Genomic DNA, 24,766 nt, shown 5'->3' with positions numbered 1-24,766 from the left:
GAAGCAAGAGAGCCACCAGACAAGAACTTGAGGGTGGCAGGGGTGAGTGAACACTCCCAGCCAGGCTAGCCCTAGCACTGGTCGCACACGGTGCAAGTCTTTTTTGGTGCCCCGACCCCTGTTTCCTCCTCCATGAATTCCCTCACCAACGAAAAACACCTTGTCTCTCTCTGTAGCACCTTTCTGACAAACATTTCATTTTTTTATAGCACTACTCCGTTTACTCGCACTCATTTCTGTGATCTGCATGGTACATATTCATTGTAGCAGGCACATCAACCCTCTGCACTGTGAGTGCCAAGAGGGCCCATGTGAGTGCACAGTGAGCGATGCAACAGTGAGAGTAGGTAAGAGGAGTGACTGCAGGGTGAGTGAGGTGGCCATATGAATTTGGGGTGCGGATGTAAACTCAGAATGGGATAAATGCATGTATGAGTGGCTTATTTCAATGAGATTGCAGATGGAGGAGTGAGGGGGACAGGTGAGTGAAGTGTCACATGAGTGCAGGGTGAGTAGTGGGTTCAGGAGACCGCAGGGTGAGGTATAGGGTGAACAGTGAAAGTGCATTGTGAGTGCAGGGTGAGCGGGTGAATGGTGCAAGTGCATTGTGATCAGTAACTGCAGTATGATCGCTTTGAGTGCAAGGTGAGCGTGAAAGTGAAGTGCGAGAATGAGGCACGAGTTGTCTGAATGAAGGGTGCATTCCCAGACACTAAGTAACTTCGATCTGAAACCCTACGCTGCCGTCAATAACATGCTACGGTAAACTATTGCTATTATATCATTAATCAGAGATCAAGGGTGGAGGAAATAAATAATGTGCTGATCCTACAACAAACTTACAGTCCTATGGTTAGGGTTGCCAGCTCATTATTTTGATGTCCCAGACAGTACAAAAATGAATAGGCACCTAAAGCATATTCTCTGCACTTATCTGTGCATACTTTGAACAGCAAATATAAATAGAATGCACTTTTAATTGTGTTCTAGGGCTGCCTCAATGATCCATGACTGATAATTAAAGAGAACAAAGACCAAAAAGTCACATTACAAATGAACATACTTTTTTTTATTTATAACACTATTTAGTATCAAGGTCTTTGCATGCTCTTTAAAACACGCATTTACAATGCAATAGGTCTCGCATTTTTGAGAGTTGGAGCTATTGGCATTGTAAATGACAATGCCTTTTATTCATTTGTTTTGAAAACCTACAAGCGGTGCATAAACACGCACTTTGTACGTATAGTCATTGCGAGAAGCAAGGCGGTCAGTAAAAGAGACTGCCAGCTTTGCTTCTTATAGGCAAGGACTATAAGTACAAAGTGCTTGTTTACGCACAGCTTGCAGGTTTTCAAACGTATAAAAACTGCATTGTCGTTTACAATGCCAATAGCTCAAACTCTCGCAAATGCGAGTCCTATTGCATTGCAAATGCTTGTTCCCTTTGCCACTGTACTCCTATCTTTAAGTCTGGTAATGGTGATAGTCTCTATAACGCTCACACTTCCGAAAGGCTACTCTATAGCACTTTAGTGGAGTGCAGTGACATGAAAAGAAATGAGCTACACACAGGGGGTGAGGAGGAAAGAGTCAGTGGAGACAGGGGAAAAAGAAGGACCGAGAGGCACTGGTGGTTAAAGAGGGAGAGCCCCCTTCAAAAAGGCAGAAATGGCAACCATGCTCATAGTATCCGTTTCTCCTGTCCTCCACCCACTTCCGTGCATGCAACCACTCCTGAAACAAGTACGGGTGAGGCAGGCTCAACAAGTGAAGAAAGTGGGTGGGAGATCTAAAGACTGTTCAGGAGAACGAGGATGACTGGGAGAGGGACTAAGAGCGGGTGAGAAAAATCAGGCAGTAGGAGAGAGATAAGAACAAGCTGTACATTAAAGCGGATCTTGTAAAGCATGATTTTTCTTTTAAGGAATAAAAACAAAATAAGCAAACTGATATGGCCGATAGACTGTGCTATTTTGAAGGCATATGCATGCTTTAAACGCACATGTGGAATATAAAATAACAGCCCAACAAACGCATCAGCTTTCTTTCTTCCTCCAAGGACAAATCTACTTGCTGTATGGACTAGCAGTAGCATACCAATCGTCCGAACTACGCATTCAACTTCCGTTTCTATGTTCTTCAGTCACTTCCAAGTAGGAGCATTCAAGTGGTTCGGAGTCAGCTACACTTTTGAGAGGGTCTGGGTGTCAGCTCTCCAACGTGTACCGAGAAACCCACAGTTGCGTTTGTCCTCGGAGGGTGGGGGGAGGGCTCCTATCGCGAGGAGAGAAGGGGATAGCCAGAAATATAGAAGCAGCGACGGAAAGCAAAGATAAGGCGCCCGCTATCGCGAGGAGGGAGGGGGAAAGGCAGAAATATAGAAGCAATGACTGAAAGGAAAGGAAAGTAAGGCGGCCGTAACATAAATGCCATCCAAACAAGAGCAATGAAAGAACATCGCCGAAAGAAGCTTTTAGGGGCGGGGGAGCGGATCCCTTTGAAGCACGGCCTCGCGGCCGTGAAAGAAGTGTGTGTTAATTAGGAGTCACAGCCTTTGTCCGTGAAAAGTGAAGTGAATAATTGGGGGAGGAGAACTGGGAGGGAGGGAGGCTGATGCCTTTCATGTGGGGAAATGCGCGTGCTTGTGGTCACGTGATTCTCATGAACTGTTGGAAATCCGCTTTTGAGAGCCTTGGGTGCAAGTCTTGGTTTAGCGGCATTAGACTCGCATATTCATTCCTGCTGAATGGAATAGGCGAGACCTAAAAACACAGCAGGCATTTTTCTTTTGGTAACCCTACTTTGTTCCTTTTCATGAAATGCATTCTCACACTACAGCAGTAAATGTAAAATACAAATGTAAGGAATAGGCAGAATGGGGGCCCAGGTGGTACTGGAACCAGAAAGAAACTAAGCCTATGTAACCAGTTTACAAAGGCATATAAATATACAAATGGTCTTTAAAGACCTGTGAAGAACTCTGGCCTGCTGGAGTTAAGACTGCAGACACTGCCCTGCCGAGCCCCTAGCAGCTCAAATTGCACTGCAGCAGCCCTTGCTAAGAGACACGGGGGCGGAGCAGGCTGAAACCCTTGGTCCTGGGCAGAAGTGGGAATGCACGACCCTTTGTTTCACTCCACGGCCCCGCTGGCAGGCTCGGTCCCCAGTTTAACGACCCCTGCTCTAAGGGATTAGAGTGCAATTGTACACCATGATACTGTGCAGCCCTTGTGATTAGTTGCGCAAACCTCACATTGTCATCTGAAAAGGATGGGCAAGATTTGACTTTTTAGCTAAATTTGAGGAAAATGTTGGGGGCGGGGTGGAAAAAAATAAATCAACGCAAGCCACAGCTCCCTCGACTCCCATGGGTGTCCAGTTTTCATAAATTTCTTTTTAGGTTCCCCTAGAGGTCTGGAAGCCCAAGACCAAATACACAGATTCCCCATCACAAACGACCTGGTTTTTCAAATTTAGCTCCCAAAATCAATTTTTCCTCTTTTCTGTGTGGGTAAATGGTGGGATCCCTGGTCTTCCACAAACGTCCTAGCACCCAGCGTTGCCCCAGGTTTCTCGATAAAAATGGTTCCACACTTGTGGATAGACCTAGTGCCCACAACAGGAAGTGGCCCAAAACGTACTGTGGAGACTTTAAAATTATTGATCGTAAAACTACTTGGTCTTGCGAGGGAGTCGCCTGTTTTTTGGGAGATCCACGCAAGCCGATCCTCCATGGACTCCCCTAGTGTCTAGTTTTCAGAAAGGTTTGGTGGTATTCCATAGATGGCCCATGAGCCTGGGACCAAAAATACAGGCGACTCCCTCACAAAACAAGGTAGATTTGCAATAGATCATTTTGAAGTCTCCACAGTACGTTTTGAGGTGTTTCCTGTTGCGGGCACTAGTCCTACCCACATAAGTGAGGTACCATTGGTTATCATGAGACTATGGGTAATGCTGGTTGGGTGGAAATGTGTGGCTCCCTGCAGATTCCATAACTTTCCATCACAGATTTGAACCAATTTTTTTTAAATACAAAGTTTGAGGTTTCAAGGGATTCTGGATAATAGACCCTGGTGAGCGCCACACAAGTCACCCCATCCTGGATTCCCCAGTGTCTAGTTTTAAAAAATGTATAGGTTTGCTAGGTTTCCCCATGTACCGGGGGAGCTAGGGTCCAAAATCCAAGCTAGGCACACTGCAAACAAAGGGCCCGTTCTTACTAAAAAATTTGATATGTCCATGTTGCGTTTCGGGCAGTTTCCTGTCACAGGCACTAGGCCTAACCACATTAATGAGGTACCATTTTTATCATGAGACTTATTGAAACACAATTGTAGAACTATTACCCATTGACTTTCTATGCATTCTGCCCTTCAGATGCAAGACAATGTGTGAAAAATATTCTCTAATTCACATGCTGATATGGGTACCCACAATTTTGGAGATGTGCAAAGAACTACTGCTCTAAACTGGATTTTGTTCCAATACATACGTGTCCATGATAAGTTTTTCACTATTTTACCAAAATGAATTGCTACATACCCGGTACACAATGAACCCAAAGCAAGGCGCAGGTCAGCTATTGGCTCCGGGTACCCCTGGTTCTTGGTAAACCTACAAATCTTATACATCACCACAACCAGAAGGGCCCAACAGAAGTAACACTATATTGCTTTCAAAAATTTGTCATAGTTTGAAGTGACATTAAACCGTTGGCACAAACTATTTTTCTCAACTCAATTTCAATATTTTATGTCAACTGTTCCTATAGGAAAACCTTGAAGGGTCTACACAAAATACCGGTTGCTAAATTCAGAATTGTGTCTTTTCTGAAATGTAGAGCTTTCCAGGATCCAATATTGCTTTCACACCGATTTCAACCACTAACTGGTAGGAGGTTGAAAGCACAAAAAAAAGGGTATACAAATAAGCTATGTCCCAGTAAAATAAAAAAACTGTAGAAAATGTGGGGTTTATGGTAAATTCTGCATGTCCTTGAAAGCTGGCGATTTCAGCACCACAAACCCTTTGTTGATACCAATTGCTTGGGGGGGGAAAAAACAGACGCTTTTTTTTTTTTTACATCACTTTACCCCCATTTTCCCCCACAAAAACAAAAAAAATGTGGCTGTCTTTTGGCTAATTTCTGAGTCTCTTCCAAGTGAATCCACAAACCCTGGGTACCTTCAAAATCCTCAGGATGTTGGAAGAAAAGGATGCAAATTTAGCATTGATACCTTATGTGGAAAAAAAGTTACAGGGGCCCAAGTGTAAACTACCCCAAATAGCCAAAAAATGACTTCGCACAGGGGAAGGAGCAGCGGGAATTGGGAGGTCTAACAGTCAAAGGGTTAAAATGAACTTCAAGGAACCTTTTCCACCTCTGAACAGGAAGGCCTGGGAATGGTGCTGGAAGTCTGACGAAATAGCATTTTAGGGGGACGATGGTTTGAAGTTGCAGGAGGAAACTTCTTTTCTGAGAGGTTGTCAATTTGTTTGTACTAGAAACTGGCAACATTTAAGGACTCTCTGCTTACTTTTTTTCACACCCAAACAGCACATATGCAAGCAAAAAATTGAGGGTGCAATTCAGACTCACCACAACGGCTGCAAAACATTAAAATGTGTTTATTTTGCACAAAACATTAAGAAACAATATAACTTTACAATAGAGTGAAGGATGGACTTTAATAAGCTACAGAAATAAAAACATACCCACCTAAATAAAAAAAATGCATACCATAATCCATTTGAACTTCAATTTGAACATTGGAGAGTCCTTTAGGAAATCCACAAGGAATCCTTTTTACAATTTAATTGTAAGCAAGGACTGTTCCTATGGAAAGGCTTGGGCAAGCATAGATTGGTCCAGCTGCAACAGAGTAAGTCCAATGGGCAGCAGTGAAATAGAGAGATCACTCGACAGGTGGCTCCATTGGGAAGCCATTCTCTGGCAGCAGATAACCGTCTCCAGACTGCATGGATTCCTGGTCCATGAACATGTCCTGGCTTGCTTCTTCCAACTGTTCCATGGTCAACCCATTGTCCGGAACCGCCACCTCCTCTTCATCCTCCCTCTCTATCTTAATCACCACACGGTCACCCCGATCTCGCTCCCTTCTGTGCTCCCTGTCCCTATCTCGGTCTCTGTCACGTCTCCGGTCCCGATCCCGGTCTCGATCCCGGTCTCTATCTTTATCCTTATCCTTGTCTTTGTCCTTGTCCTTGTCTTTATCCTTATCCTTGTCCTTATCCTTGTCTTTGTCTTTGTCTCTGTCCCTTTCACGGTGGCTACGTCGCCTGTCCCGGTCTCGCTCCCTCTCTTTGTCCCTATCCCGCTCCCTGTCGCGCTCTCTAGACTTCTCTTCAGAAGGAGCCTTCAATTCTAAGCCATCCACCCCAATCTCTGTAATGGGCACCTCTTCAGGGGGAGCATCGCCCACTTCAGATAACTCTCCATCCAATCGCTCTTCCTTCACAATCTTGTCACGGTCTCCTCTTTCTCGCTTGCGATCTCTGCTGCGACTCCTGCGCTTTCGGTCTCTGTCTTTATCCTTATCTTTAATATCTTTATCTTTATCCTTATCCTTATCCTTATCTCTGCTCTTTTCCCGGCTGCGCTTGCGAGGTTCTTCCTTCTCCCGACTGCGGGTCCTTCGTCGGCGTTCTCGTGAGCGAGTTCTTCGGCGCTCGCGCTCCTTATCTCGGTCACGGCTACGCTCGACGATGCCTGGCCGCTCTCGATCTCTCTCCCCTCTCTCCCTCTCTCGATCCCTAATAAAAGACAGACCAGATTAAGGAGGACATTCCACAAAAGCATTGTACAGACACAGAACAGACCTGCCTATGGACAACTACAGCACTGGTCAACCACTGAAGAATATAACAATCTCCAAAAAGAAACATTTGTTTGAATAAATGTGGCATATAGGACATCAGACAATGCTTCCTGAACTTTGTGCAATATAACACCTTAAGCTCTCAAATCTTATGCCAAAACCTCAATGCTTGAGGTGCTCTTTAAAATACGCGACTGGTCATTATTTATGTAGGCCTACGTCCGATAACTTGCCTTCTGTCTAGCTGTGCCTTGATTAAAGGTAACCTATCATATAAAATGACTTTTATATGCCCTGGGTAACGTGAAATTGCACATTTCACTCCCCACATTGTGATAAAGAGCTGCCCAAAATCGACTTTGTTGGTAGGAACTGCAATATTTTTACATATTTAGAACCCCTAAATTCTCACCTAGGTGTACCTGGAGTGGGGGTCTTATAGATAAATGCGGCATACTTCTAAAAGAGGTTTTTATAAGCCCTGGTGGTGGAAAATTGGCCCAAGTCACTTTTCCATTGCAAATCCCGTGCCATAGGTTAACATTGGGAAAGGTTATTAGTTAATAACTGGAGAAAGAAAAGCTGTAAACCTAGAATTAAAGGACTCAGTAGAATGGTAATGATAAATCCAACAATATGGTATTGTAAAATGTACAGACAAGAAGTTATAAGACTTTGTAAGCCAAAATTCAACCCTGTACTGCTCTGCCCTGCTTGGTCAAAGATAAGTGGGTGAGTCTGGCTGCTTTGAAGATGTGATAAATGACCCCTGGTGTTAGGAAGCCTCTCAAGGAGGAGAGGTTGCTGGGCATAGGAATGCCAGAGCAGGGGGAGAAGTCGTAAACCATGGACTTCAAGAGAAGGGGAGGACCCCTGTTCTCCTCTAGCCAGATGCTAGGATTAAGGAAGGAATGCGAAAATGCAAGGAGGGGGAACTAGCCATCCTAGGGGTGTGTCTAGCCAGGTCTTTACTCCCTGCTGAAAATTCTGACATATTGAGTTTCGGAAGAATAGAGGTTTCTAGGTTAGTATTTTGCAGGAAGTGGTCAGAGTTTTGGGAGGGACCCTGCAGCTCACTGCTTGGAACCAGAGAATACTGAATAAGTATCTGAGAGGGGCGGTGCATCTCTGATCTGTTACTTGAAACTTAAGAGAATCAGAAGTGTCTGCGCTAAAGAGTTTTATGTGCATTTCCACAGGCCTGAATCTGAAGACTGCACCTTTTTGCACCATTTGAAACTACAGCCCTGTGCATCAAACCTGCTTCAAAAGGACTAAAGAGTGGACTGCAAGCAACAGGTTAACAGAGCTCACCTGGACATCACCACAAAGAATCCCCAGCCTCGAGTACTACCAGTGGATTTGTAAGGTTTTTGTTCTAATTGGACCCAGCCTGCTGGAGGAGGCTGCCCAAGAGTGGCGAGAAATTCTCCAAAACAATTGATAAAGGTGAAAGTGTCCCTGTCGGAGCAAACAAAATGACTAAAAGGGGCATGGTTGGTTTCTAAGCACTAGAAAGTGACTAATCTTAAAACATTCATATCTCTGGCTCCCTACAGTGGATTTATTTTGGTGTCATTTAAAAGATCAAAATATTTTCTATTTTTATAAATTTGTGTTTGATTTTTATTTTGTGTTGAGTCTTAAAATTTACTGAATCAGTGTTTCTAAATGCTTTACAAACCTGTCTGAAGTTAAGCCTGCTCGCAGCAACGTTACCAAGGGTTGAGAATAGGAATAATTTTCTAAGACCTATTCTGAGCCCTCTACTGTGTTTGTGCCGTTACTGCCAGTGGCAGACTAACATTTGCCCGTACCAATAACCACTTTCCAACAAGTATTCCTAGAAACCTCAATCCCTGTCCCTTCTGTTTTACAGGAGTCTGGGGGAAGGAATGAGGCTCTTACTAGCCCAACCCTCAGAGATTTAATTCCGCCTCCTACTTCTTTGCTGCACTGGTGCCAAACATCAGGGCAACGCTGACCCTCTACTAAGCTTGGCATTCACAAAAGTTCAAACTGCTTTATCTAAAAGACTTCGAACACACAGGACATGGTATTATTATTACAAAAGACAGGAGGTGTTTTTTTACATCTGCACCTTGGTTAGCTCTGGTTTCCTGCCTTTGACACCACTATGAAAAGGTCTGAATTAAGCCTCATTGCTATGACTGGTGGACACCAAGTTTACCTTCCTCCGTGAGGAGTAGGGCAGTGCCTGCCAGGAGCAATGTACTAATCCTAAAAAAATAAAGCCTTGCTCTCAGGAGAATATTTCCATATACCACCCAGGACCTACAAAATCCTCCACTGTCCTGATGGCCAAAAGATCAAAGACCCGCTTATGGCTGTGAAGTGGTAATTTCGCCATTTTGTGAGCAGGTAACTGTCAAAGCCAATCCATCATATACCTACATCTGTCCCCCCTAAACCCCAGAAGGACTAATATTTAGTAATCCAAGAGAATCTGGCTCCATTGCCTGGTAGAACATCTCAACTCAAGAACTCTTGCTAACCATTATAATAGCTAGAGACTTGAAGTGTATGTTAAAACCGAACACCAAGTTTCCCTGCTGGTTAAACTACTGTAGTCACTAGGTGCTTCCTGCTTCGTACAGTTGAACCGCTAGTTAACCAGAAGTGCCAGGATGTTGAGGACAACCCCTCTTAAAGGATATTCTACAGCAGAGAAAGAAATAGCTTATCTATGTTCCAGGTTTACAATCCAGCCCTACCAAAAAGATTTCGCAGACCGTAAATAAAAAAATATATAATCACTATGAACCACTAAAGTGTTAACAGACTCAATCCTTAACGACTAGAGTGCAGCGGTCAAGGCTTTTCTTTTTTAGACACTGCGGTTGACTATTACAATACGGACAATAGGTTCGCTTCCAGTTAAAATGAGATGGCTTAGTTTTCTTGCTTTTTACTGACCTTTGCTGGGCCTGGCTTATCAAGTCAAATTCCATTCCATATCTAATCTCGGTTTGTAAGAAATATTGATAGAAAATCATATTGACAAAGTTACTATTTTAGATCATCCGTACTACTGCCAAACATGGAGATGCACGTAATCATTTCGGCGAGCAGACCTGGATGGCTACACCTTGATGTACTTTTATTATGAACGTCAACAGCTTCCTTAACTAGCAGCATCCACAAAGCAGAGCCACACAACCTTGATGACATGCTTAACAACTCAATGTAAGAGTCTAAAACTTTCCAGCCTTCCTCGGTATCCTGACTCAACAGGGCCGCATCCTACAACTAAATGGCACACACTGTTAAACACAAGGCGGCAAAAACGAGTTGGGATTTCAGCACAATAAGATACTACAGGATCTAGGTAGTGTCCATTACGCTCAGTGTAGTTTTACTTAAGAAAATTCTTGTTTTGAAACTTCGGACCACACTTCAGTTTTTCACAAGAGCCAAGATGAGTCTTCGTTTGGTTGCCTCATGTGCATTACTGGCAGACGACTCTAGTTACCATTTGTGCAACAAACTCTTTTGCAGGGATAACAGGACTTACCTTTCATCATATCGAGAAGCGTCATCTCGACCGGAGTGCCTTATGTTAACATCAGCACCACCTCTTCGTGTCCCACCTAGTCCGCCTCCTATAAAACAAAGGCGAAAAGTAAGCATTGTGCCAACAGAAGTTCGCTTAGTAGGCCCGCCGGTGGCGCAGTGCTAAGGGGTACATATAAAACGAGCGTAGTCACAGCTTTTCCTTCCCGCCCCAAAGATAGTCCCAACCCTCTCTCCCTGCCGAGAAAGAACTCACCTAAGCATGCTAATCTGAAGAAAGCTACCACTTGTGCGAGACTCTGCAAATTCAAGTTTTGACTTTGTAAACGTACCCTTTAGCTGAATTGGAATTTTAATTGTGCAAACATTAGACCCAATTCTTCACTATAAGAAACTATAGGCCAGAGGTTTAAGACCTCTACCCGGAGGCTAGATCCATGAGATTTTTTCTTCAAAGAACTTTTAAAATCCGTAGTAAAATTAGCCCATTTAAAAGTTAAAATGCATACAGCTAGTAGCAGTTGTGAAAGGCTGTCCCAGACCTCTTGTATGGTTAGGCCACACTAGTGAAGACTGCACTGTAGAGAACTGTGCAACATATAAACCCAAAAAGCCTTTGTAAACCAAGAAATACAATCGCACCTGTACAGGTTAAACCGTGTGGTTCCATAAAGTATTAAATCTGGAAATCCTTACCGAGCCTGCGCGGCCGCCAGCCTTTTACAGTGCGCCCTCTTTCAACATCAACCAGCACTCGCCTTCCATCAATTTTCTTGCCATCCGCATGCTTGTATGCCGCTGTAAGATTGCATCCAGAAGGATGGGGAAGTAAATTAGCCAGTGAGTAGAGAAACACCTCCCACCCCGCCAAACCCAAACAAACGTGGGGCGATACCAAGAGAGTCAGTCTCCCAAGGCTATCGCAAATTGCAACAAAGGCACAGTGATTCAAAACAGATCGCCACTGAAAACACCTATCACACAAGCGAAATGGCCCAGAGGAGGTCTGATGAACGAGGGAAGCAAAAAAAAAAAAAAAAAAAATCACTAGCACTCACCAACCACCATGGCTCCTCCAGAGTGATGGCGAAGCATTAAAGGTTTGGGCACAAAAAAGGGCAGCCAAATACCCAGCGATAGGCACAGGCTACATTAGGTAATGCTCGCCTTATGCGATTAAATAGCCGCAACACCAATGAGATGAAGCGCTCTAGTGTACTCACTTCAAGTGACACCAGCATGAATAATGCTTCCAAAGCCATTTACCAAAAGTGGCTGGGATGATACAACCGATGCACTACTTGTCAACGTAACTGCACACATGATTCAAGATCTACGCCCCCTACAGGGCAATTTGTAGTGCAAGTGACAACTATGTCAATTCCATCGAAAACTCACTTAAGAGCATCGGTGCATGGGAACACTAAGGCTTTACAGGTTAGAAAAGCCCATGCTTGTAACCAGGGAGTTTCGGGGCTGGAGTCTTTTCACAAGCAAAGGGAGTACCCAGCGTTAACCAAAAACAAAGACTTGGAGGAACAGTAAAAGGCAGACATCCCAATCATTTACCCACAAAACATGGAATGCACCCAGTTACAACCCAGCTGCAAGAAAAGAGTTAGTTAGTTAACTGGCATAATGCTTCTTTGAAACGAATTGTACAACCTAAAAAATTACACGGAGTAGCAAGGAAGGGAAGAACACTTCATTCCTGAGCAATGCCCATAGGCTTCGCCAGGCTTCACTTCCATACAAACATTATAATGCCAATAAACCGGTAACAATTGGCGCCCGGCAAAGCATTTTATTTTTTGCGTACCCAGTTTGCCTTTCGCACAATTAAATCACGACCCATTCAAACACGCACACAACTGTTCCAAACACAAACAGAATTTTGCGATGGAATTTAACAATGGCTGCAGTTCCAATTGTAGTGTTATTCCTGGAAAGCGCTCACTCATTTCTTCCCAGACAACGCACAGACAACATCCCTAGCACCCCCCCCGCCCACCGACTTGTAGCAAGCCATTAAAGGTCCCTCAAACTGATAAAACACTGAAGGGCGGGGAAAATAAAAAAAATAAAACAGCGCACCACTAAAACAAAAAAGATTTACCTGATAAACTACTTACAAAATGTCATGTTATGGCCAAACGAATTCAGGATGCTATCTTGGCAAGAGAAGTTTCTGAGCGTTGGGTGCTGGAGGTTTATATTTGGCCGCTGAGCGAGACGTTCTGCTGGCCTTACCTGTCTCAGCTGCCACGATTTTACTTTTAAATACCTGGCTTTCAAAGCTCGCGTTTATTTTATTTTCACTGCAATATCAGATGATTGATGGAAATGTTGGCAGGACAACCTGCTGCTCCAAGACATCAAGCCACGGACTCCAGCATGTTCCTTCTGTTCGAAGGGCTGCCCCGGCAGCCTGGGTTGAAAGGAGTGGCCGTTCCTATGCTCACCAGCAGTCACTCGTCAGAATGATGCAGCCAGGAAAGAAAGCCAATGGAAAGCTTCCTTTCCAAGGGACAAACAGCCTCAACGGACTAACAGGAAGGTAATTCTGGTCTAAAGCCCTTGAACCACAGATCTACCCCCCCCCCTCCCACACCCTCTTTGACACTCACCTTATCCAGGACAAACCCAAGGATATGGCCATTAACATTCTCCAATGACTAGGATCACCTTTGCCAATCTTACCAGCACAATATGCAAAAAGGAGACTTGCAGGAAAGCAGAAGGGGGTGAAAGGACCCTCACTCCCCACTTTCAAGGCAATCCAAATGATCGTTTTCCAACCTACAGAGTCCCAGATGAACAAGTATCTGGATGGGCAGAAATCACCACTCGACACTTACGAAAAGGATAAAAAAGCTGGTATGCACAGGGAGCAGGAAGTCCCACAGCCTTGAGTCGTTATAAACCACAGTCAGATAGCAGTGTATTGGCAACTTACAAAGGCTTAAAGAGGAAGGGCAGCTACAATTGGAGCTAAAGAACGTATCCAAGAGCCAGACACTAAGCTAAGACCCAATCTAAGGCCAAGAAAAACTACTAGTGTTAAAAGGAATAAGATGAAGGCACAAACTAGAAAACAGTAGATCTCTAAAATAAAAAAAGTCTGCTCACAGGACTCTTGTACAATCCAGTGAAAACAATTGCGACACTTCAAATCACAACCACTCAGAAGAATAAATGATGTTCAATTACGGTCCAAAAACAACACCTTGGCAAGTAGGAAGGGAAAGGGAGGGAGGAAAACAGCCCGATTGTACATTGGGGCTTCAAATGTAGCACAAACTCCAATCCTTCCCAAGCCCACCTCCCACCGAGCACAGCTTTACTTTCCAGGTGCAGTTTCAGAAATAAAAGATGGATTTTACCACTGCCGACTGGTTTCTGCTCCATACAAGCCTCCGTTTGCGTGGTGTTTCATAGGTCGTGGCGAGGTGACAAGATGTCCCACACTGGCAGATATCGGTAGCTTACCTGAGCCCGTTTAATCTTACCTTCACCTTTATAACCAGCATCAAATTGGTTTTATAAAAAGATGTAAACTAGCCTGTCTATGCTACTTGAAAGCTGCTACAAATAAACAAAAGGTAAAGTTGACTATATGTTTTGAACCTTGCACAGTGCTGTAGGTGCTAAGTAACTTAAAGAACTTCTAGCCCCGGTCAAAGCCGTCATTTTATTAGAATAGAACTCTCTGGGATTGGAACCAATTATAAAGCCTACACTAATTAGGAGGTGCACCTTTTATCTTCCTACCTCTACGAAACAAAAAAAATCTAGTGTCAGCGGTACTCATAGCACTCTTTGGTGGCACTACTGAACGTTATTATATATTGTGTATGACCACGACTAACATCTGTCATAAGCATTACCTTTTAAAGGTAAGCTTGCCTACTCAAACTTTTGAGCGAGTGATTAAAGTAAGGGCTCCAGGTCCCCGTTATGTGATCTGCTCAAGCAAAGCAGATTACAGCCTCTTGCCATTGAAGGCACTGCAGAGCCTAGTTTTACTATGCTAACCGTCAACAGAATTTGCAGGGAATGCCTTTTCTACAGTCACTGGCTGTTTACGAGTTACTGCAACGCACATGTAGTTGCTGTGCAGGAAAGTAATATGCGCCCCTGAAAAGGGTTCACACGTTTTTCCTTACTCTTTACTTTAGCTATTTTGGATGTTGTGCTGCACTCCGACCGAAGTCCTATGGCTGTGTGAAAATGGCCCCTACCATGATAGTCTTAAAGGGCAACGCTCAACAACTGAGCAGAAATGTTAATAAACAAACGTTTCTAAATTAAAAAGATAAGTGTATGTGGTGATAAAGTACTTCAAGGAAGCTAAACTACAACTATATATATATATACTACGCTCGACAAATCCCACTGCATGATTCCAAATATGGATTACACCAGTATCCTCAACTGTTCTAAACCTAAACTAGTCCTTTCGAGAACCCAACCTCTGGGGCGTGGGAGGGGAACTGGCAATAGACTAATCTGTAGTCTTAGATACCAGAATCCTGAGGCGGCTTCCATGACTGCAACCTACCAGGGGGCAGCTCGAACGGAACAGGCAACTGGGAATGCCCAGCCTGCCTATATACCCTCACCGTCAGGGAGATTTAAAATACCGCAAACACCACCCACCCGTAACCAAACTTAAAACTGCAGAGCTCAAATGGCATGCGAGCCAAGTATATGCTTTCTATCAATTAAGAAAGCATACGTGCAGCGGAGAGCAGATCAATGACAAAGCATGTGTAGGAGAAAGAGGAAAGCTTCCTAAACTCAACGATTCGAGGGCACTTTAATCAGTCCTTTGCTCACAGCAAGTCCTGGAAAAGGTCACCACAATGACTAATAATGAAGCAGATTTCAGTTGATCGGGAGTGCTGGGGCCGCATGGCTCTTTGGAAGACAAGTGCACGCGAGGGAGGGAACTTAGTTAGATAAAAGGAGCAATGAGTGGTTTTAAAATGGGAACCCTAAAAGGATATTCCACTAGCTAGATTTAAAGTCTTCCCTCTACAGATGATATAGAAACACAAAACTGCAGAGATAGGAGTCAGAAGTGTGTGGCGCTCTGGGAGTCAGCAGGATAATTTTAAGTACCACAACTAGTGGGGAGAGATCACATGTAAATCACATTTGAGCTCTGCAATCTGAAAGTAAGCATTACGGGTGCCAAGACTTGGAAAATGCGCTCACTATCTAAACTAACTATCCCTCAACACCAAAACCCCAGCCGACTTACTACCAAGTAGTTCAGAGACTGCCCCCTTAACGGTTCAGCATAGCACCAACAGTATGCTCCACACACCAGCCTCTTATCAGCACCAAGGCTTGCGCATACCCGTGTAAAGAGCAACACGCGGAGCCTGTGAGTACCAAAGGTCGCCCATCCCTCCATGCATACAGATCTTACCCAGCTCACTGTGCTAGGGGAAGAAATGTGGGATCTCGCCTGCACTGCAACCTTGCACTCCCTGTTAAGTGTTTGGTGTGTATATATATATATATATATTTTGTGCATTGGTGCTGCAAAGTCTTACCCATCATACAAACCCATATACCAACCATACAATGAGATGTTGTAAAGGGGAGCATTAGCATCAGCTGCAAGCCAGCAGTGGCAATTGCCATCACAATGGTGGCTGCAGTGACAATAAGAACACACAATTAATACACCCGTTCATATTGCACTTTGGGTACAGTTCTTAAACAGTAATCCATTAACAGGCTCATTTATACAAACAAATGTGAGCTGGGCAACAGATATCCAATGCAACAGCTAACTACCTTGACCCTCCCACCGCCCAAGAGATTATTAGCACTTAAAGGCTAGACTGAACACAAGATACAATAGACCATCTTGTGCTATAAAGGACAGTTGCCCATCTCCTGCATATCAGGTGTGGGACCCGGATTACAATAACAGGCCGCTAAATAAAGAGGTAAAAAATGCAGGCAACATTAACAGACCCATTCGAACTGGTCCTTCAAAGAAACTATAGCTACATAGAAGTTTAATTTCAGACTGCAATTGCTTTCCAACTCTGGAACAGATGATCACCAGTAACCTAGTTTACAAAAGGCTACCAGTACACCCCCCCACCGCAATTACACAGCTGCCACATATTGGAATCTGGGTCCTCCACCCAAGACCAGTAACATTACAATTCTGAATTGTCAAAACTTACCTCGGGGATAAACCAAGCCACTAGCACGAGTGTCTTAGCTCTACAGTTACAGGGGAGAATTCAAGATTTTCAGAAAAGGGGATTAAGAGGGTGGTCATTAGAAAATATAAATGTGAGCAGTGGACTTAAACACAACGATGGGTACGTGTATTAGGGGAGATGGGAGAATTTGTACGTGTGCAGTGAGGCAAACGGGTGGGGTATACACCGTGCCCATGTAAACTGCTTTAAAAGCAATGTATCTTAACTTTCAAAGGGGTAATTGTGGAGGTTGAATGATTAAGATATTTAGCATTGAAAACAGCATCTCGTGCTTTATATGAAGCGGTGCAAATGTAAACTAAATGTAGATTATCTCAACAATGTCACTTACGGAAACAGGATTTAGTTTTGGAAAAGCAGTTATACCACAGAGCGAGTTTTGTACAGGTTATACCGCAAATACAGGGGGAGGTGATACGGATATTTTTGGACACATTTAATTTGGATATGTGGTGCTTTAGTCACTCAATTGGTAAAGAACTGCACCAGCAGTTTATGATGCAAGAAAGTGCAAAAGTAATGCAGGCCTGCACTACACCCACCTTTTTCACTGAAAACTGTGCATTTAAATTAGCTCCACTACAAAGAGGTGTTTATTATCAGTCTCAGCCCAGGGTCCACCTGGCTGGATTTGGTGCAGCGAGGCGGAGGTAGGTGTTAAGATTTACTAATTTTGTATGCACTAAAGTACTACATTGGGTGTTTTGAAGTGGAGGAAGAAGATTAGGCAGATCGGTTAATATGCTATGCAGGAGGGTCCCTTAGAGGTGGCGTTACTAACTTTGACAAGCTGCAAACCGCATCAGCAAAGTGGTGAATTCAAGTGCCTTGCTTTCTAGGTTCTTCGATGGAGATAGCAATAGCCTATAACTTCGGTAGAGAGGCCGTGTTGGGGAGAGGGGATATCCTGTTATAAGTTTTATGGCACATCTTTGCCTAAAGCATACTTGGATGCAGTTTTCGGCTTGGGCCTAACTGACATCACACTTGTGGATAGTAGAGACAACGTAACCCGCTCAGGAACAGCACAAACTTGAGGGAAAAAATTGAATGTTTTAACAACCCCCTACCCCAAACTGGGCTTCATATTCACTGCGTTATGAACAAACACATGCATAATAAATTTAAAGGCCTGCCCCGGAAGGGCAACTTACAGTGCATGTCTCTCTCATGTTCATACTCAATGAAAGCATAGCCACGCGGCTTCCCTGAACGCCTGTTAAATACAATGTGAATCTGTGTGAGGAAGAAGAGGATACAATAAGTGCCTTAAGAGGGCAGATATGCCTACACATCATTCCACTGAACTCCCATTACAAAAAAAATATTTGTTTAACAATGCATCATAAGTTCCTTCATACCCTTTTGATCGGCCCATAAACCTCAAACTCTCTTCTCAGCTTTGATTCAGTTGTATCGTAGTTCTGGGAAGAAAACAAAAATTGGTATATTAAAAGACTTGAATTAATACTGAAATGTTTTTAACGTGATTTAATGCACCATGGCCCTACCCTGTAAATGTAAAAGTACCGACAGCAAAGTACTGGCTGTCAGAAAGTGAATTATTAGTTGCGCTGGGTGGCAATCCATCCACCAATAGTAAAAGTCACTAGCCTTTTATTCCTAGGCAAAGGTTTAATTAATGTAATAAACCTCAGCTCAACCTCTGGTAGCTATGGCAAAGAGCAGACCGGTTTTAAACAAAACAGGTTAACGCACTAGGAAGTGCCAAAACAATTAATATTGAAATCACAACAATAAAAATACTACTTCAGTTTATAAAAAGAGTAAAATGTAATAAAAAAATGACTATGAAAAAAGTCAAACGGGGGAAATGGATATCTGAATTTTAAAAGATTTAAGAGCACAAGCACCATGAAAAAGAAAAAGCACTAATCAGTAGTAACGGTTAGTGGAGAATCAGGACCTAGGTGTGACCAAAATGGAGCACAGGTCAGGCACGCCACCCAAGTTCATCCCAGTCAGATTTAACCTTACGACTTCTCAGAACTGGAAGTTTAAACCCTAGAACAGACCTGGATGCAGGCAAGTTCCCTTGAAAGAGAAAAACCACTGGACGGAGCCCCGCTGAGACTCCAATGTTCAGACTTGAGCCTTTTCTTCAGAGCTCAGAATCCTCCAGAGGGAGGAGGCGACAGACTGCTATACAAAGGGTTCCACTAGGCAGGTCACCTTCTCAAAGGCCCGCTGAAACAGAGCTGGTGATGCAGAAGGGTTCCAAACAGGAGGAACCAGATCTGACCAAGCTGCAACTTGGTCAGATCGGCTTGATGGTTTAAATATATATATTTTTTTAAAACGATGTACCAATTTGCAGACAGTTACACTTAGGGGTCAGGGGTCACTAGCACATGACACCAGGAGGGCCCAGTCCAGGTGCAACTGGTCAGGTGGGTTCTTCAGGAAAAAGACCTCTTGCATCATGTTTGGGCCCTGTAGCCACACAGGTAGTCAGCCATCTGACCATTGAAGTCTACTTTGCCCTGGAAACAGGTGGGAGCAAGCCCCAACGCTTAAGGAATCTTCACAGGTCTCCACCAGCAACTGCAGTCAGCTCCCTGTTCTTCCACATGTTCATAAAGTGGTTTGAATGAGGGAAGGGCTTGAGAAATCATAAAAATGTTACTAGACCTGCAGGTCTCCTAACTTGAATAATCTACACTACCCAACCAATATACAAGACAGTAAACTGGTCTCAAATAGTGAAATCCTAGGCAAATATTTTGCCCCATGGAGCCGCCTTTTTGTTTATCATCACCTAAGAGTACATTCAAATATGCAAGGTCACGATTTCGGCTGTAAAAAAAAAAAAAAAAATATTAGACTAAACGTTTGCTACAAGTATAATAAGGGTACACAAGATCCCTGCCTTGCCTCCTAGTTCCCTAATAGTATTGTCATCTGGGCAGGAGCAGTAATATTTCCCAGTTCATGTTTAAAAACTTTATAAATATTTTACTAAAGCATGATCTGGTAGTGGTGAGTGCACTGTCATTTATAGATACATGTAGTTTTACTCGTTCGTATATAGCGCATAAACAATGTTTGGTATTCAGGTTTAGGTAAATATAATTAAAATTTGCTCACCAAGTAAAGTGTTTCGATTTGTTTGCAGTTTGTTGTTGTCCTGAAAAGTTCTTTGGAAGTCATGAGATAGGTGACTCCTCCTTAGGACCACATTGCGCATGGGCTCCATTCCCAGATTGTTTTTCGCCATTAGGGAAATGGAGCTTTGCAAGAAAAAGGAAGGATGCCCATGTAATTTGTATCTAATTAAGATACTGAAACAGACAAGAGTAGCCGGGGAGGCGGGTGGGTGTGTGCAACTCTGCAGCTCTACATGCCAAGAACAGATGCATACTGGTACGTAGCATCTTCCGTTCGAGGCATGAGCTGCAGATTGCACACTGTGCATAGATTGTATAGCAGTACCGACTCTTAGCGGCGACCACCCCTATCTGTTGCAGTAGTTTGGAATAATGTTTGAGAACAGCCTGGCCCACATTAGCTTGTTGTTTGGTTTGCACATCTACACAATAGTGTTTTGTGAATGTGTGCGGTGTAGACCATTTAGCTGCTCTCCAGATGTCATCTAGGGGAATGTTCCCTAAAAATGCCATTGAAGCCCCTATTTTTCTTGTAGAGTGGGCTTTAGGAGGAATAGATCACGTGAGTTTAGCTTTGTGGTAACAAATCTGTATGCATTTGACAATCCATCTAGCTATCCCAGATTTTGAAAGAGATTACCTTTGTGTGGTGGCGAGAAACACACAAAAAGTTGTTTTGTTTTACGAAAGGGTTGTGTCCTCTATGTAGTATAGCAATGCTCTTTCGACATCTAATGTGTGAAGAGCTTTCTGGTACGGTCTGTGGTTGCGAGAGGAAAAAACTGGCAGTTCAACAGATTGATTGAGATGGAAGGGAGAAATTACTTTGGGCAAGAATTTTGGATTAGATTGGGTTCTTGAATAGTTAGTGCTTGTAGTTCACCAACTCTCCGCAGAAGTAATAGCTACTAGGAACGCAACCTTCCACAGTAAGAATTGTTATTCATATTTGTGTAAGGGTTCGAAGGGAGGTCCCATTAACCGCGTGAGAACAACGTTAAAATTCCACACAGGTGAAGGTGGTACTCTGGGAGGAATTATTCTTTTAAAAGCCTTCCCTATAGGTTTTAATGGCAGGCACTCTAAATAGAGATAGATATCTGTTTTACAGATATGCTGCTATTGCGGCAAGATGTAGTCTAATAGACGTATAGGCTAAGTTACATATTTTGCGATGCAGTAACTATCCTATGATGTGTTAAACAGACACATCCAAAGGATTAATATTGTTGTTGTGACAATAGATTACAAATAGTTTCCACACGGCTGCATAACATGCTCTAGTGGTTGGACGTCTAGCTTCTTTTATGACATTAATAGTCTGGAGGAAGGTTTAAATATCCAAATTCTAGGATTTCAGAATGCTAGATCGTAAGTTGAGCTGAGCTGGGTGTCTGATCTCTCCACGGTTCTTTGTTAAGAGGTGTGGAGATAGGTGCAGTTTTTGGTGTGGTGCCACAGACAGTTGTAGCAGTGTGGTGTACCACCGTTGTCTTGCCCATGTTGGAGCAACTAGGATGAGGGTCAGAGAATGCTGCTGTAGTTTGCGTACTACTAGTGGCATGAGTGGTAGAGGTGGAAAAGCGTACGCAAATCTGTTTGACCAGTTCATCCACAGTGGGTGTGGATATCTGGTGGCGAAGCTTGGGCATTTTCTTGGGTGGCAAAGAGGTCTATCTGAGGTTGTCCCCACATATGAAAGAATGGCTGAAGAACTTGCATATGAAGTTCCCACTCGTGGGACTGTTGCGTTTGACAACTGAACAGATCCGCTATGGTATATGGTATTTTGTACTCCTAGAACATGCTGGGCTAGAAGGAATAGGTTTTGAGGTATAGCCCACGGCCATGTTTTGTGCTAGTTGAGATAGCTGCAGGGAGTGCGTGCTTCTGTATGTGGTACATGGCTGTCATGTTGTCTGCGCGGACTAACACAGCTTTGTTTGATACTTGCTTTTGGAAAGCTTTTAGTGCTAGGAATATTGCTAGTAACTCCAGATGATTGATGTGGAGTAACTTTTGTTGCGGTGTCCACCTGCCTTGCATGGTGTGTTGCAGTAGGTGGGCTCCCCAGTCAGAGAGCGATGTGTCCGCAATTAAGATTATCTGAGGAACTGGCTCTAGGAACGGTCGTCCCTTGAAAAGGTTTTTGGTGTTCCACCTCTGCAGAGAGCGAGGAGTCCGACCGTCTACCAACACTTGGTCTGTCAATTGACCTGGAGCCTGGTTCCACTGACGTGATAAGCATCTTGTAGCGCACGCACTTGAAGTCTTGCATGGGGCACTATGAAAATGCAAGAGGCCATCATCCCTACGAGTTGCATGAACACTCTTGCTGGAAAGCAGTGTTGTAGCTGAAACCTTGTTAGAAGAGTTTGCAAGCTGGCTATCCTTGCTGGAGTGGGATTTGAGGTGCTTGATGTGGCACCGAGGTACTGTTGTACTTTGGATGGTTGTAGATGGGACTTGGCGTGATTTATTGTGAATCCCAAGTCGTAAAGCAGTTTTATTGTGGCATGAATATGTTCCATGCCTTGGTTTTCAGAGCTGGCTTTTATGAGCTAGTCATCGAGGCACGGAAAGACATGGATGTGTTGTCTTCATAAATGCGCTGCCACTACTGCTGAGCACTTGGTGAATACTCTTGGTGCTGTTGCGACTACGAATGGGAGTACTTTGGATTGATAGTGCTGCCCGTCTATTACAAATCTGAGATACTTTCTATGCGTCCTTGAGATCTAAAGTAGCAAGGAAGTAGCTTTGTAACAGGAGCGGAAGGACTTGGTGTGCAAATGTGAAAATGGTCTGACTGTATGTATATGTTTAGCGGTCTGAGGTCCAGAATAGGCCTCAGAGAGCCGTCCTTTTTTGGAATCCGAAAATATAGAGCGTAAACCCCTTGGTTTTGTTGGTGCAGAGGAACTGGTTCTATTGCACTTTTTTGCAGCAGGGATTCTACTTCTTGCTTTAACAGTGCTAGATGTTCTTGGGACATTGGACGCTGTTTGGTATGTTTGGGGGGTAGATGTTCTAGACAGTAACCTGATTGAATGATTTGTCGCACCCACCGGTCTGACGTGATGCTGGTCCAGGCAGTAAGGAATTGTTGCAGTCTTCCCCCACAGGAGTGGAATGATCAGGGGGAGGGGAGGAAAGTCATTGGGTAAGGGTAGAGGCAGAGTGGGAGTTGTTGGTTTTGCCTGCCTTTGTTACCCTGGTACCTTAATGAACGTGGATTGGCTAGGGGTTTTGTAAGAGGTGGAGGGACTTTAGGAGGAGTAGCCTCTAGATGATGAGCGACAAAAAGAACGTCTGGGAGCTTGCTGCTGCAAAGCTCCCACAGATTTTGCTGTATCGGTGTATTTCATTTTTTCTAAAGACACGTCAACATTTAGGCGAAATAAATGTGTCTCATCAAATGGCTGGAGTTTTGTACCTCAGGTTTAAAACCGGAGATACGCAGCCAAGCAGGTCTACATAGGGTGCTGGTATTAATTGCCCTTGAGGCAGTATCTGCAGCATCTAGGGCACAGCAAATGATTTTTCGCAGCAGCTATTGGCTTTGGCAATGTGATAACCTATTAAAAAGTGCTGGTTTTAGCAACAACAAAAGTAGGTTATACTATCATGATAATCATGTCAAATACAATGCTTTCAAAATTGCCACCACAGTGCGCTTTGTTGAGCCGCACAACACAGCTGCATCTTTAAATTCTAGGAAAAAATGGCAGGAGATAAAGGTCAATTACATCTGCTGAAACAGATGAAAGACAAGGAGGCACCCAGGAAAGAAAGAAGCCAAAAGAGTAAAGACATTTTTCAAGGCTGAAACTCAAAGAATTTAAAGCATCTCAGACTTACAACTCTAGCAACAAAAAGGGTCCGGAAAGCATCTCCCAGTGCATTCGGGTCATTGTGAGGATCCCCTGAGATAGATAAATAGTTCATGTTAATAATTTTAAAGTCAGGGAAAAACACTACACAACCCTTGATCTATTGAGAATTGCAGACTCACCCACCCAATCATTTGTGGGCAGCACAGTGTACTTACATATTTTAAGTTCATTCTCCACATCTTGCTGCCTTCGTTCAATTTTCTCTCGTCTCTATAAAGATAACAGAAAATAACAGTAAATAGAAGTACTTGCAATGCTCATTTAACTTTATCTCAATTCATCATCCATCCACAAAAAGTTAGTGGTTTGCACCGGGGTTCCTAGTGAGCTGTACCATGTAGATTCATTTGTAGTTTTCTGTATGCTTAATGCTTTAAGTCTTCAGTGCGCATTAATCTAGTAAACAAACTCCCCTAGCAGAAACGCACAGTAACTTAAGCTAAGCGGAAAATAGGCCCTGTCTGCTGAAACTATACAAGATAATCAAGACCCCATTTTTGGCAGCTGCAAAAACATACGAAACAAAACATGAAACCTGTTATCGGATGCCTGTGCCCAATATATACCCAGATATTCACGTCCCCACACTGAACAGGCAGCGTACTAAAAGCGGATGTTAAATATCTGGTCAGAACTGGCACTAGTGCGTAAAAGGTAAATACAGACAAGAAAGGTACGTTGAAAATGTTCAAGATCAGTAGGGCATGTTATTAGATGGCCCTGAACCAGTGAACGACAAAAGGAGCTGCGATAAGAGAAAAGAAACCAGAAAAATGTTCAAAAAGAATGCGAAGCCACAGATACTCTGCATTAAAAGTAATAAGTCAACATGTGCTTCTGGTCCTCAAATAAAGACGTTTATCATTACAGAGGGAGTAACCAGAAAATATATCCAATAATGTTTAAGAAATGCAACATGATCCCTTTGCGAATGCTTTTCTTTGACTTTACTCTTACCTTCCTCTCCATTCGCTCCTCCCTGGTCTCTGCTCGGGTCGGTGGGGGGGCATCGCGAGGATCCTGTAAAGTGAATAGTCACATTTAAGACATTTTTATAAGGGTGACATTTAGACCGAATCTGAAATTAGCACCACAGAGTAGAAACCATA

General features: G+C 43.6%; 1 protein-coding gene across 2 annotated transcripts in view; it reads right to left on the bottom strand.

Annotated features, from left to right (window-relative positions):
* LOC144770555 (protein lin-7 homolog B) overlaps positions 1-24,766 on the bottom strand; it is a 493,355-nt gene that overhangs the window by 456,826 nt on the left and 11,763 nt on the right. The window contains exons 3-10 of one of the 2 annotated variants that reach the window (XM_078655163.1): positions 24,615-24,677; positions 23,813-23,867; positions 23,623-23,687; positions 17,995-18,057; positions 17,788-17,869; positions 11,076-11,177; positions 10,381-10,468; positions 5,615-6,780 (exon numbers count right to left, since the gene is read on the bottom strand). In XM_078655163.1, coding sequence (XP_078511289.1) covers positions 5,922-6,780; positions 10,381-10,468; positions 11,076-11,177; positions 17,788-17,869; positions 17,995-18,057; positions 23,623-23,687; positions 23,813-23,867; positions 24,615-24,677 — 1,377 coding nt within the window. In that variant the 3' untranslated portion in view covers positions 5,615-5,921. Of the gene's footprint in view, positions 1-5,614; positions 6,781-10,380; positions 10,469-11,075; positions 11,178-17,787; positions 17,870-17,994; positions 18,058-23,622; positions 23,688-23,812; positions 23,868-24,614; positions 24,678-24,766 lie in introns of those variants that run through there. The other variant, XM_078655164.1, reaches the window with a different exon arrangement.

This window comes from Lissotriton helveticus, chromosome 7 (assembly GCF_964261635.1).
Source record: "Lissotriton helveticus chromosome 7, aLisHel1.1, whole genome shotgun sequence".
Lineage (NCBI taxonomy): Eukaryota > Metazoa > Chordata > Amphibia > Caudata > Salamandridae > Lissotriton > Lissotriton helveticus.
The sequence above is the reverse complement of the archived record's forward strand: the minus strand, read 5'-3'. Positions and strand labels throughout refer to the sequence as shown.